Raw genomic sequence first — 13686 nt, 5'->3', positions numbered from 1 at the left:
TTTTGACTTCCGTTTGCATGGAATATCTTTTTCCATCCCCTCACTTTCAGTCTGTATGTGTCCCTAGGTCTGAAGTGGGTCTCTTGTAGACAGCATATATATACGGGTCTTGTTTTTGTATCCATTCAGCCAGTCTGTGTCTTTTGGTTGGAGCATTTAATCCATTTGCATTTGAGGTAATTATCGATATGTATGTTCCTATTACCATTTTCTTAATTGTTTGTTATTGTAAGTCTTTTCCTTCTCTTGTGTTTCCTGCCTAGAGAAGTTCCTTTAGCATCTGTTGTAAAGCTGGTTTGGTGGTGCTGAATTCTCTTAGCTTTTGCTTGTCTGTAAAGGTTTTAATTTCTCCATCGAATCTGAATGAGATCCTTGCTGCATAGAGTAATCTTGGTTGTAGGTTTTTCCTTTTCATCACTTTAAATAAGTCCTGCCACTCCCTTCTGGTTTGCAGAGTTTTTGCTGAAAGATCAGCTGTTATCCTTATGGGCATTCCCCTGTATGTTATTTGTTGCTTTTCCCTTGCTGCTTTTAATATTTTTTCTTTATATTTAATTTTTGATAGTTTGATTAACATGTGTCTTGGCGTGTTTCTCCTTGGACTTATCCTGTATGGGACTCTCTGTGCTTCCTGGACTTGATTGACTATTTCCTTTCCCATATTAGGGAAGTTTTCAACTACAATCTCTTCAGATATTTTCTCAGTCCCTTTCTTTTTCTTCTCTTCTTCTTCTGGGAGCCCTATAATTCGAATGTTGGTGCGTTTAATGTTGTCCCAGAGGTCTCTGAGACTGTCCTCCATTCTTTTTTCTTTATTCTGCTAGGTGGCAGTTATTTCCACTATTCTATCTTCCAGGTCACTTACCCGTTCTTCTGCCTCACTTATTCTGCTATTGATTCCTTCTAGAGAATTTTTAATTTCATTTATTGTGTTGTTAATCATTGTTTGTTTGCTCTTTAGTTCTTCAAGTTCCTTGTTAAACATTTCTTGTATTTTCTCCATTCTATTTCCAAGATTTTGGATCATCTTTACTATCATTATTCTGAATTCTTTTTCAGGTAGACTGCCTATTTCCTCTTCATTTGTTTGGTCTGGTGGGTTTTTACCTTTCTCCTTCATATGCTGCATATTTCTGTGTCTTCTCATTTTGCTTAACTTACTGGGTTTGGGGTCTCCTTTTAGCAGGCTGCAGGTTCATAGTTCCTGTTGTTTTTGGTGTCTGCCCCCAGTCGGTAAGGTTGGTTCAGTGGGTTGTTTAGGCTTCCTGGTGGAGGGGACTGGTCCCTGTGTTCTGGTGGATGAGGCTGGATCTTGTCTTTCTGGTGGGCAGGACCGAGTCCTGTGGTGTGTTTTGGGGTGTCTGTGAACTTAGTATGATTTTAGGCAGCCTCTCTGCTAATGGGTGGGGTTGTGTTCCTGTCTTGCTAGTTGTTCAGCATGGGGTGTCCAGCACTGGAGCTTGCTGGTCTTTGAGTGGAGCTGTCTTAGCACTGAGACGGAGATCTCTGGGAGAGTTCTCGCCAATTGATATTATGTGGGACCAGGAGGTCTCTGGTGGTCCAGTGTCCTGAACTCAGCTCTCTCACCACTGAGGCTCAGGCCTGACACCCGGCCAGAGCACCAAGACCCTGTCAGCCATACGGAATTATCAAGATAGTGGTCACTGGCAAGTGAAACCACAAGAGAATAGGCCCATGCTGTGCCTGGTTCTGCTGAGCAATTTTCAGACATCAGCTCATTCTGGCAACAGGGCAACTGGGTCAGTGAGGCAGGATGGTGTCTGTGAGGTGGGCGGCGCTCAGCAGATGCGAGGCCTGAGGGGCCCTGTTGAAGCCCTCGGGGAAGGCCGACGGCGGCCAGGACTCCGGCCTCCTGCAGCTGCGGCCTCTTTAGCATCTCCTTCCTGGCGTCACGTTGCTCTCATTCCTGCTTTGGTGGCCGTGCCTTTACCCTGAGGTTCTTCATGAGGTAAGCACTCCCTGAGGTGATGCGTGAAAAGTGCGGGCCTCGCTGAAGCGTGAAAAACGGGAGTGGAGTCATGGGGCCAATGACATTGACTTTTTTGAAGAGTCTGGGTCAGTTGTCTTATTAAATGTCTACATTCTGGTTTATCTGATTGTTTCCTTTTGATTAAATTCAGGTTAAGGATTTTTGGTGAGAATTCTACACAGGTTCTAGGAACAATATTCATAGTGCATTATATGAGAAAACATCTAATGCTAAGTTGTCTCACACATGGTAGAAGTTTGATCACTTGGTTAAGGTGGAAAATGCCATCTCCCTCCATTGTAAAGGCATATTCTACTCCTCATAATTAGCATGAAATACATGAGGTGATACTTGGAGACCATGTAAATGTCTTGTTCTCCAACAACCTTTCATTACTCCCTTGATTTTTAAATTAGTCAGGTCTTCTTAATGCTTTTAGGTAAATTTTAAGCACACAGGATGAAAACTAAATTTTATTTACATTTTAGTTTCCTCATATAACTCAGCCAAATCTATCATATATAGGTCACACTGTGTTATGTCATTAGCTGTTACTGAGACAAAAAGTGGTAGGAACTAGTTATGTTCTACATTAACAGGAATAAAAGCTACATGAACATATTACCTGGAGGAAGACTGGATGTATTTTGAACAGCTGTTTTGCTTGCATCCTCATCTTTCTTGGTAAAAGAAGGCAAGTTTTTGGAAAGGGTGTCCAGATAATTAAACTTAAAGGAAAAATCAAAGATTTATTTTAGACTTACACATGGCTGAAAGGCAAGTGCTACAAGCATGCTAAGTTGGTAAGCAGTGATAAAAGCATATTTTTTAAGGTCCTGAAAAGAAAGTTTGCAAACTACAAGTTGTTCAAGAAACTGATTAACTCAATTCTGGATTTTGTTAATTAGTCATAATTTCCCATAATTTCTTGTCGGGCAGCCTCTGGTTAATAAAAACATCTGGAATTTTCATAGAAGCACAAGGAGTTCTCAACACATGAAAATCCTCCCTTTGCTTGAGAGTTTCAAGGTTTCATAGGAGAGGAGAGCCATGCTCTCCTTCCATGGGCTTCCAAGAACTCACAATCTCTCAGTGTTGCCTCACCAGCTGATGGGTGAGGACATTTTAATAGAATAAAAACTTCAAAATGGGATTTATCAGTGGATAATCATCAGTAGGGAGAATTCAACCCAAAAAAGAGCTTAAAATAGATGGGAGAACGTAATTAATAGTGATAATGCAAGGCAGGGAGGTAGAGCTGTAGGAATACACTGGCAAAGAATTTCCCTCTCACATGCTAGTGAGGACATGATTTGGAGAGTATGGGTTAGTCAATTGGGTTGATGCTTGAAGCAGGAAAGAAACAACATCAAGATAGATAGGTTACATTAAAAGCATAGGCATTGTATCAACTTTTATGAAGACTCATTCAATTTTTGTTAATTACATTCAATTACCTGAGACTGATATAACTTGCTTAGTTCAGATTTGCAGTAGGGCGATATTGTTTTGTTCCTAATTTCCTTTAGATAGTTTTGTGTCTTTTCAATTTCCTTCCTGGTGGATATTTCCATAACGATGTAAAACAAGACACAGAACATTAACAAAAACTGTTATTTTCTTTTGTTTCAGCTCTAAATCCCACAGAAAATGGGGATCACTAACAAAACTGATAAGAATTAACTCAGGCATTTTTTTGTCAACTTGTTTCAGTTTATTTTCTGCTTCTTGTAGAATCAGTCACATTTCTGACCTCAGAAATTAGACTTTCATGTAAGATAGGAAATAATGATACCAGCTAGTAGTCTGGTTTTACAGTTGATCTCAAAAGGCTACAAACCACATGGATGACCTTTTTGCATATCTTTCCATTTCTCTGAGGTTTGAATGGCTTATGAATAATGCAATTAATGATCACAAAGTAAAATAAAAACAATCATAATCTTGCTAGCTGACTTTTCATATTAGAAAATGTACTGGGGAGGCAATAGTCCAGCTAAAAACTACACTTCCCAGCCTTCCCTCTATATACGGATAGCCAGTAGGATGTAAACTGAAGTCACTGGGTAAGACTTCAGAAAGCTTTTAAAGAGGGCTAACTCAGCTGGAGGGCTTTCCCTTTGTCCTTGCTTCATCTCTTTTCCTACTTCTTAAAATATGAATGAAATGGCTGTAGCTGCAGCAGTCATTTTGCAACTATGAAGCAAACTTGAGGATGGAAATCATGTGCTAAGAATGATGGAACAGAAAAAAGGAAGGACTCTTAGTTCCTGATGATGATGTGGCACTGCCTGCCGTGGACTGCCCACTTCTGACTTCTTTTACATTAGGAAAAATAAACTTCTTTCTTGTAAAGCACTGATTTGGGGGTTGTCCGTTAAATGCAGCCAAACTTAACCCTATCTGAAATAACTTTCATTTTTAAGTGCTTATTGCATGCCAGGAAAACTTTGCAAAGTACTTTACATTTAATCTTACAATAACTTTATGAGTTACTATTGTTATCCCCATTTTATTTGTCAAAAATTCAAGGCATAGAGAAGTAACTAGTAAGAGGTAAAGTCTGAATCAAAATCCAGGTTGCCTGCACCAAAGCCCGTGATCTTGAGAAGTGCTTATGCAAGTCAGCTGTTAGTGAACTGACAGAGATCTTAGATACTCGGTGGTCTAATCATCCTCATTTTATAGATAAGCAAACCGAATTCCTGAAGTAAATTTTACTGAAGTAGAACAACCAGCTGGAATCATACAGTCTGCAAATAATCAAATTGGAGCTGATTCTAGGTCTGCTGGCTCTAAGACCAGTGCTCTTTCTCTTATACTAGATGGCCTCTCTGGAAATACTGGCTGAATGAAAATCGTCTTATTTAAACAACTTGAATTTCTCATTAAAATATCTCTACTGCATCACTGGATTCGTTCATCAATCTATGGCAGTCTGGCTACTGCCTATCACTCTCTTAAAATTGTTCTCACAAAAGAAATCAATAAACCTTCCAACTGATAAGCACAAATTCCTCTTTTCATTCTCCTTTCTGATTCTTCCATGGCATCTGACATTTGTTGACTACCTTCTATTTCCTTGAAACTTTCTCCTTCCTTAACCCTCCTCCCCTGTGCATTTTCCATGTTGCCAGACCTTCTCTTTCTAGGACACATATCTAATTATGTGTTTCACTTTCTTCTTCAAAAACTTTTGTTGGCTTGCCATTCCTACCTATGGGTTAAAATTCGAAATTGTTAATGTTTCAAAAATTTTTTAAAATGTGAATGGATAACACATGCAAATGTACATAATTCAAAAAGTAGAAAAGAGTACATAATGAAAAGGAAGTCCATCTTGCACTATCGCCTAACCTCTCAGTCTCCTTCTCCACAGGCACTCACTGTCACCAGGCTCTTGGATATCCTTTCAGGGATATTCTATAGGACAGTATATACTTCTAGTTTGACCTTGTATAGAGGGGTGGCCCATGAGACCTAAGGTCTTATCTCACCACTTCTCCAACACATTCCACAAGGTAGCCCAGACGTTTTTATTAAGAAGCATATTCATCCTGGGATTCATTCTGGAGAGGAGCCATGCAAATGTGTACAGTGGTACCATATGTACTACTATACACTCAATAAATATATCTGGCTTCCTTTCTTTAGGGCAAGAGGGCTGGGGTTGGAATCCTCAGCTAGGATTGAAAGGAAACCAGAGCACATAATGCTTAGAGCACATTCCTCGTGTGCATTATAAGAATCCTTGCATGTTTACAACTATGCTCTGCATTAAGTTCTAGAATATTTATTAGTATATTAGAATTACCAAAGCACAGAGAATACCTGAGAGCTTCCGTGCTTATGAGAGAGAGAGGATCTACCTAATGGTCAAATGGGCTTCCTCAAAAGATAATAACGTCACTGCCCAAAAGATGAATGACTGCTGGGCAGAAATGTAGTAGAATTTAAAGAACATCGGGGAGCCTGGGTGGTAGGACTTTGCAACCCACCCCATTCTAAAATTCTATGACTCCACCAAACTGGGTCTTTCACATGCTTATTTTATGTATAGTTCAGGGTAGAATTACCTCTTTTGAGCTAACTTTTCTTTCCAGTGCTTTGTTGTTTCTTTGTGCCTGTGTAAAAGGAAAGGAAAAAAAATATGATGAAAAAGGGCAATGTTCTCAGCTTACAGATAATAAAAGAAAACCCACCCCTGTATGATAAATTGTTAACAGCATGGAAGATGAAAGGCTAATTCCTTGATGTAGTCACCCACTGTATGACACCCGCACCTCTCCATTTCCTCATCATTTCCTTAATACTGATTGGAACACATTATTGGATCGGCTTACCTCCATTTCTTTTCAGAGAAATCTGTCTCAAAGGTTTCTGGTGGGCATTCTGTAGTATTAGCCAAAGACTGCTTGAATAAATCGGTTAGGTGGGCTGCAACTTTAAAAACAGATGCATTTAACTTTTATCCTCACTTCTTGACAGCCCAACACACAATCAGTACCCAATTACTCATTTGAGATGTTTTCTAAGAGCCTATATTGAGTCTATCAAGTGATTACTAGAATTTCCATGACCAAGCTATAATATAACAGGAAACCAGGTATCTCTATGAAATACCCTCTTAGAGAATACACATCTTATAGTCAAAATGTAAAATGTAAGTGACACCTCATGTGTTCCACATCACTGGGGGCGTCAGTGTTCTACCTAACTGAATTTCTTCACATCTGAAGCACCAAAGCTCAAAAAAATTAAACACTTTATTGAAATTGTTTTTCTAAAAAAATATCTAAAGATCTAAATCTAAGAATATGAATATAATACAACAGTTATTTGCTAATTCGGGCAGTGGTTCTCAGAGGTTATTCCAGAGAACATGGTCTTGGCAGGATGTTTAACAGGAGATTAAAAAAGAAAGAAGGTTCCATGTTCCATGGTTATATGAGTTTGGGAAACACTGATTTTTACAAGGTTAAATATGTTTCATTACTGTAGAGCTTTTCTGGACCCTTAATTAGTTCATGTATCTTGTGGCTGTCTAAGAAAATAAGGCAATATGCAGCATTATGCAAACTTATGTTAGCATAGAACTCACTTTTTTTTTCTGGAGCTGTCTCATAGACTAGTGTTTTAGGAAGTAATTTGGGGAGCAGTGACTTAGGATCACCACTATTAATGTGTCAGGGGCAGTTGTAAACATGCAAGACTCTGTTTGATTCCTGCATCTGTTTGTCTGTTTGAAAAATACGTTTGATTTGTCCTTCACTATTAGGCAGCCTGTGCATTTACCTTACAGTGATTGTTCCCTCACACCAGAGGTTAAAAATTCAAATGCTACAATGTAGGGTCACCAGATAAAGTATAGGGCATCTAGTTAAATCTGAATTTCAGATAAACAACAAAAAATCTTTAGTATAATTATGCTCCATGTTATTTTGGGACATACTTATAACAAAAAAAAAATTGTTGTTTGTCTGAAATTCAAATTTAACTTGGCCTTCTGTATTTTTATTTGCTAAATCTGGCAACCCTAACATAAGAGGCCACCCAGGAAAAAGAGTGACAACAGAGTGTAAGGACAGGAGACACCGGTGGCTGTGATGGATTCTTTTGTTCATGGCAGTTCTAAAGGGGCAGCTGCTAATCATCTTCAGCTACATGTCACTGTGTGGTAATGGGACATTTCAAGATAAGGAAAATTCAGATACAGAAACAACTAAAGCAACTGTGCAAGACAACACTGTGGGGGACACACAAACACATATGTGGGCTGAATGGAGCCCGTGGCTGCCAGTTTCTGACTTTTGTCATATGACCAAAATAGAAAAGAAAACCCCAAACCACAGAAATTCTCCACTGCTTGTCTTCTGTGAACTATGGAACCATATAACCAAGTTTGTTGGGGCTGTATATATCCCCAAATAAATAAGCTTTCCAAGAGTAGACTGCTTGGGCCACATATAGTGCAAAACAGTGCAAGGTTTTGGTGACACCTGTGTAGTTGCTCCAAAGTTCTGTGTGTGTGTGTGTGTGTGTGTGTGTGTGTGTGTGTATTGGGAGTAGAGTGTTGGTTGGTTGACTGTTTCCTTCCTGTATGTTTGCTATGTTCTAAATGCAAGTTGAGGCTAACTTAAAAGCCAAATGTCAACTTTTTTCATGCAAAATGTGATAGTTAAAGATAAATTAGAGGCAAGCATGGTTTGAAGGATCTCACAATTTAGGCAGGAAAAAAATATATAAATAAATCATTACAATACAACATGGCCAATATGACAACAGAAATATGTACACGGTACTTTGCTATCAGATGAGAGAATAACTGAGGAGTGTATTCAAGATTGTTCCTTTGCAATCTGTAATTATTTTGCAGAAAAATATTAAATATAATTACCTTCAGTAACACAACTTTTTGTAGTTTCCTCCATTTTAGGGAAAGACTGAAATGAAGACAGAATTCCTTAATGATGATGATTATATTACATACAAAATTTACTTTGTTTAGAAGGATTCCTTATGTGATCAAATTGATCTTTTATGGAACTTACTATAAAATGAATTAGTTTTTTAATGCCAATACAAAAAGTGACTTGATTTTTTTTAGTCATTTCTTTCACTTAGCAAATTTCTAAAAATGGAAATCATTTTAAGTGTAGAAATTGATTTTTCTTCCTTCTTCCTATTTCATTCATTAATTCATAAGACATTTCAGTGAATGTCAGTTTCTCTGAAGAAAATAAAAACTTTTACTTAAGAGCCTTCAGAATTAGTTATGATTTAAGGAAGAGCCTAAAAAGCTTTTGGAAAATTCGATATATATAAGGGATCAGAGTTCCACAGAAATAAGAAATTATAAGGAGGGAGAAAATGCTTCATAGAAGTGGCAGAAACAGCTATTATTTACAATATTTTGTCTCGAAGCATTTAATATTGAAACAATAGTAAAACCACTAGAGTAAAAACATTTCTTTCTCACCATAACTAGCTTGAGGAGATCTGCAGCATTGGCTCTCTCCTCCTCAGTTCTGGAATCTTTAACTGTCATTTCCTGTAGCTCATCTTCTTTCTTTAGACTATGGTTTATATAATCCTAAATCAGTAGAATAAAAGAAATCAATAAAATGCAGAAATATGGTAGAGAGAGACACAGAATAGTCAACATCAGCTTGAAATATTACAAAAAGGTTAAAGAATATGTAAGTTCACAAGGCTCAACAACCAGTTACTGGTCAAGCAATCTGGAAAGGCTTTTCCTTAATACATTAATAAACAAAGACCTGAAAAGTCCAAAAGCAAAGCTTTAAGAGCCACAGGACATTATAATTGTCTGAGGACCTCAGAGAGGCCCAACTTCTCATTCAGTGCTCCAGTGTCCTCATCAATAAAACGGACAGAGTTGGCTTAGATGATTTCTAGAGTCCTTTCCAGGTATAGCCTTTATGATGAGATCTATGAATGTAAGTTACCCAGTTCATGCCTTTGCTTCCAAGAGAAATATACTTTACCTTTTGCATAAATATTTGATCTGTTTTCACAAATAACGGTCCCCTGCTGTAATGCCAGGTATTGGGTATATAACCATAAACAAAACACATATGATACCTGTTCTGAGAGAGCTGACACACTTGACAGTGAGAAGTTATAGATATGCTTATACAGTTAACTATATATGTACAAATTCTTAGACTATTTCCAAAAACCAACAATCCTTTTCTTCCTCGGACAAGTATCAGGTTAATATGCAGTTCTACCTTTTTCCAGAGGTTACTAGATCAGTTTTCCATATAGTGAGAGAGGAGGAGGATGATATTGCAATCACATATAAAAGTTACTTATCTTCTCAATGTCTTTGGGGCCTCAATACTTCCTATACCTTATGGGAACCATTAAGCATTTTCTGCCTTTCAACCTCTTACCCTCTAGAAGATTGACATTTACGTGTTTCATTAGATAAATATTGGCAGAATTACATAATTTCATGTTCCTCAGGAAACCAAGAAGAATGATTGCTCTGTTCCTGATTCTTTTGGGTCAGGTTACCTGAATTCCATTACCTTCAGGGAAATCTGCAGTTTCAATTTCACCTCATTCTTAATGACCTCGTGCTGGATGAACTGGCGTATCTGTAGCACACTGGGGCTCTTCCGTATAGGGGCTGGGGCGCTCACTAACTGTTTGGACCCAACGTCGAGGCCCTTCCAAATCTGAGTGCCAAATGGAGGTCCTGGAGTTTTTTTCTATTAACGAAATAAAGCAAAACAACCACCAAACAAATGAGACTATTTTACCATTAGAATTTTTTTTTCCACCGAGTACTTATTATGTAGATACTGCATGCTAGGAACCACTCGTTAGGGAATACCACAGTGAAAAAATGGATCCCTGCTCTCAAAAAGGTTTGCAAATATAAGGGAAATTGGGAACAGAACTGGGCAAGTTTTCCTCTTTAAATATGTTACCAAGAATAAGGATATTTAAAAATCCTGTTGCCTGATGTCCCACTGGATAGCGTTTAGGGGAATGCTAAGCCATGCTGTTGCCATGGTGATGCAGCAGCAGCATCGTTTATGCCAAATGCGTGCAACTATTCCTTAAAATCCACAGGGAGCCTAAGACACTTGGAATTAACAATCTTTAACTTTTTGGTTCCATGTTCATTTTGACCTGGAGAGATCCTTTGAGAGAGAAATCATCCCATAGATCTGGGAGGTCTTTGAGCTCTTTCTAGATTAAGCATGTCACTAGAATCTTCCCAGGATCTCTTGGGCAGAAACATGTGCCTTGAGCAGACTCACATCTCTATGTTCTCCTTGAATTGATTTTCAGGAGTGGTGTGCTTTGATGTGTTTCATTTTAAATTGCTCTTCAATTTCATTCCTTTTTATAGCTGAGTAATATTCCATTGTATACATGTGCCACATCTCTTTATCCATTCACCTGTTGATGGACATTTAGGTTGCTTCCATGTCCTGGCTATTGAAAATAGTGCTTCAATGAACATTGTGGTACATGTATCTTCTTGAATTATGGTTTTCTGAGGGTATATGCCCAGTAGTGGGATTGCTGGGTCGTATGGTAGTTCTTTTATTAGTTTTTTAAGGAACCTCCATACTGATCTCCATAGTGGCTGTATCAATTTACATTCCCACCAACAGGGCAGGAGGGTTGGGTTCCCTTTTCTCCACTCACTCTCCAGCATTTATGAAAAAAATAAAATAAAATAAAATAAATTCTTCTTCAGTGCCAAATGCCTGGTCAGTGATAACTACTCAGAGGCTTGCCTGGGTGGCCACTCCACTGGGCATAGAAGGTCATAGCTATAGGAGCTGTGAAGGAAGAGAATGAACTTCCTTCATTAATCTCAGGTGTGGTATATTATTTCTCACAGTGCAGTATTTTCAACTTGGAGATAGTTTTAGTAAACCATTTGGTGTGGCCTTTTCATTTTTCAGATAAGGAGTTAGACATGCAGTGTGACTTTTCCCAAATCCCACATTAATAACTGATAGAGCCAAGACTAGAATTCAGATCATCTTCATTCACCATGTTGATTATAGGCACCAAACTGAAATACAGGGTCCTGTGTGCAAGCACAGGTCACTACCCACACCCTGCCGGGAGCCTGTGCAGCATGCCAGGGCCAGCTTCCCCAGGAGAACACACGGCATGCCTCAGGCTGTTGCAATGTCACGCCAGCCTCTGCTGCTGCAAGCACTCCCAGCATCTCAATTGTGACTACTGTACCCCTTGCTCTCCCCGGCCTGAGTGAGCAAGAGAGCCCTAATTAGCCGTTGCTTTAACCGCCTACTCTCTGGCCAGGGAACAGAAGCCTGAGGGCAGCCTACATGCAGAGGTGGGGTCAAAACCAAAGCTGAACCCCAGGAGCTGTGCGAACAAAGAAGAGAAAGCGAAAGCTCTCTGTGCAGCCTCAAGAGCAGCAGACTAAATCCCTGCAATCGACTTGGTAAACACTGCAACTGTAGAATACCTGAATAGACAACGAGTGCTCCCAAAATTGAGGCAGTGAACTTTGGGGGAAACTGTTGACTTGGGTTTGCTTTCTGCGTTTGATTTGTTTTTTGTTTTATGTTTATCTTAGTTTAGTTTTTAGTGTTTGTTTTCATTGGTGGGTTTGTTTATTGGTTTAGTTGATCTTTTACTTTTTTGTTTCTCTTTCTGTGAGCGTGTGTGTGTTTCTTTGTGTGATTTTGTCTGTTTAGTTTTGCTGTTACCATTTCTTTTGGCATTCTGTTTGTTCTTGTTTTTTTTTTTTCTCTTCCTTTTCTTCCATGCCGTGTGGCTGTCAGGGTCTTGGTGCTCCAGCTGGGTGTCGGGCCGGAGCCTCTGAGGTGAGAGAGCCAAGTCCAGGATGTTGGACCACCAGAGACCTCCCGACCCCATGTAATATTAACTGGTGAGAGCTCTCCCAAAGATATCCATCTCAACACCAAGACCCAGCTGCACCCAACAGCCAGCAAGCTCCAGTGCTGGATGCCCCATGCCAAACAACTAGCAAGACAGGAACACAACCCCACCCATTAACAGACAGGCTGCTTAAAGTCATACTAAGATCACAGACACTCCAAAACACACCACTGGATGCAGCGCTGCCCACCAGAGGGATAAGCTCCAGCCCCAACCACCAGAACACAGGCAATGGTCCCCTGCACCAGGAAGCCTACACAACCCACTGAACCAACCTCACCCACTGGGGGCAGACAACAGAAATAAAGGAACTAGGAACCTGCAGCCTGAGAAAAGGAGACCCCAAACACAGTAAGTTAAACAACATGAGAAGACAGAGAAGTATGCAGCAGAAAAGGAGCAAGGTAAAAACCCACCAGACCAAACAAATGAAGAGGAAATTCAGAGAATTTCAGAGTAATGATAGTAAAAATGATCCAAAATCTCAGAAATACAATGGAGAAAATACAAGAAATGTTTAAAAATGACCTAGAAGAATTAAAGAGCAAACAAACAATGATGAACAACACAATAAATGAAATTAAAAATACACTAGAAGGAATCAATAGAAGAATAAGTGAGGCAGAAGAACGGATAAGTGACCTGGAAGATAGAATAGTGGAAATAACTGCCACCTAGCAGAATAAAGAAAAAAGAAAGAAAGGAATTGAGGATAGCCTCAGAGACCTCTGGGACAACATTAAATGCACCAACATTTGAATTATAGGGGTCCCAGAAGAAGAAGAGAAAAAGAAAGGGACTGAGAAAATATTTGAAGAGATTATAGTTGAAAACTTCCCTAATATGGGAAAGGAAACAGTCAATCAAGTGCAGGAAGCACAGAGACTCCCATACTGGATAAATCCAAGGATAAACATGCCAAGACACATAATCAAACTATCAAAAATTAAATATAAAGAAAAAATATTAAAAGCAAGGGAAAAGCAACAAATAACATACAAGGGAATCCCCATAAGGTTAACAGCTGATCTTTCAGCAAAAACTCTGCAAGCAGAAGGGAGTGGCAGGACATATTAAAGTGATGAAAGGGAGAAACCTACAACCAAGATTACTCTCCCCAGCAAGGGTCTCATTCAGATTTGACGGAGAAATTACAACCTTTACAGACAAGCAAAAGCTAAGAGAATTCAGCACCACCAAACCAGCTTTACAACAAATGCTAAAGGAACTTCTCTAGGCAGGAAAAACAAGAGAAGGAAAAGACCTAC

At 39.1% G+C, this 13686-nt stretch overlaps 1 protein-coding gene across 1 annotated transcript in view; it reads right to left on the bottom strand.

The window, feature by feature from the left end:
- Positions 1 to 13686, bottom strand: part of SPAG17 (sperm associated antigen 17) — a 352647-nt gene that overhangs the window by 38994 nt on the left and 299967 nt on the right. The window contains exons 37-43 of the mRNA XM_082460586.1: positions 10048 to 10230; positions 8970 to 9083; positions 8388 to 8433; positions 6334 to 6433; positions 6067 to 6114; positions 3448 to 3547; positions 2616 to 2718 (exon numbers count right to left, since the gene is read on the bottom strand). Of these exons, the coding sequence (XP_082316712.1) occupies positions 2616 to 2718; positions 3448 to 3547; positions 6067 to 6114; positions 6334 to 6433; positions 8388 to 8433; positions 8970 to 9083; positions 10048 to 10230 (694 nt within the window). The remainder of the gene's footprint in view (positions 1 to 2615; positions 2719 to 3447; positions 3548 to 6066; positions 6115 to 6333; positions 6434 to 8387; positions 8434 to 8969; positions 9084 to 10047; positions 10231 to 13686) is intronic.

Source organism: Balaenoptera physalus (genome assembly GCF_965194825.1).
Source record: "Balaenoptera physalus genome assembly, chromosome: 1".
Taxonomy (NCBI): domain Eukaryota; kingdom Metazoa; phylum Chordata; class Mammalia; order Artiodactyla; family Balaenopteridae; genus Balaenoptera; species Balaenoptera physalus.
Note: the sequence above shows the minus strand (reverse complement) of the source record. Positions and strands in the feature narration are given on the sequence as shown.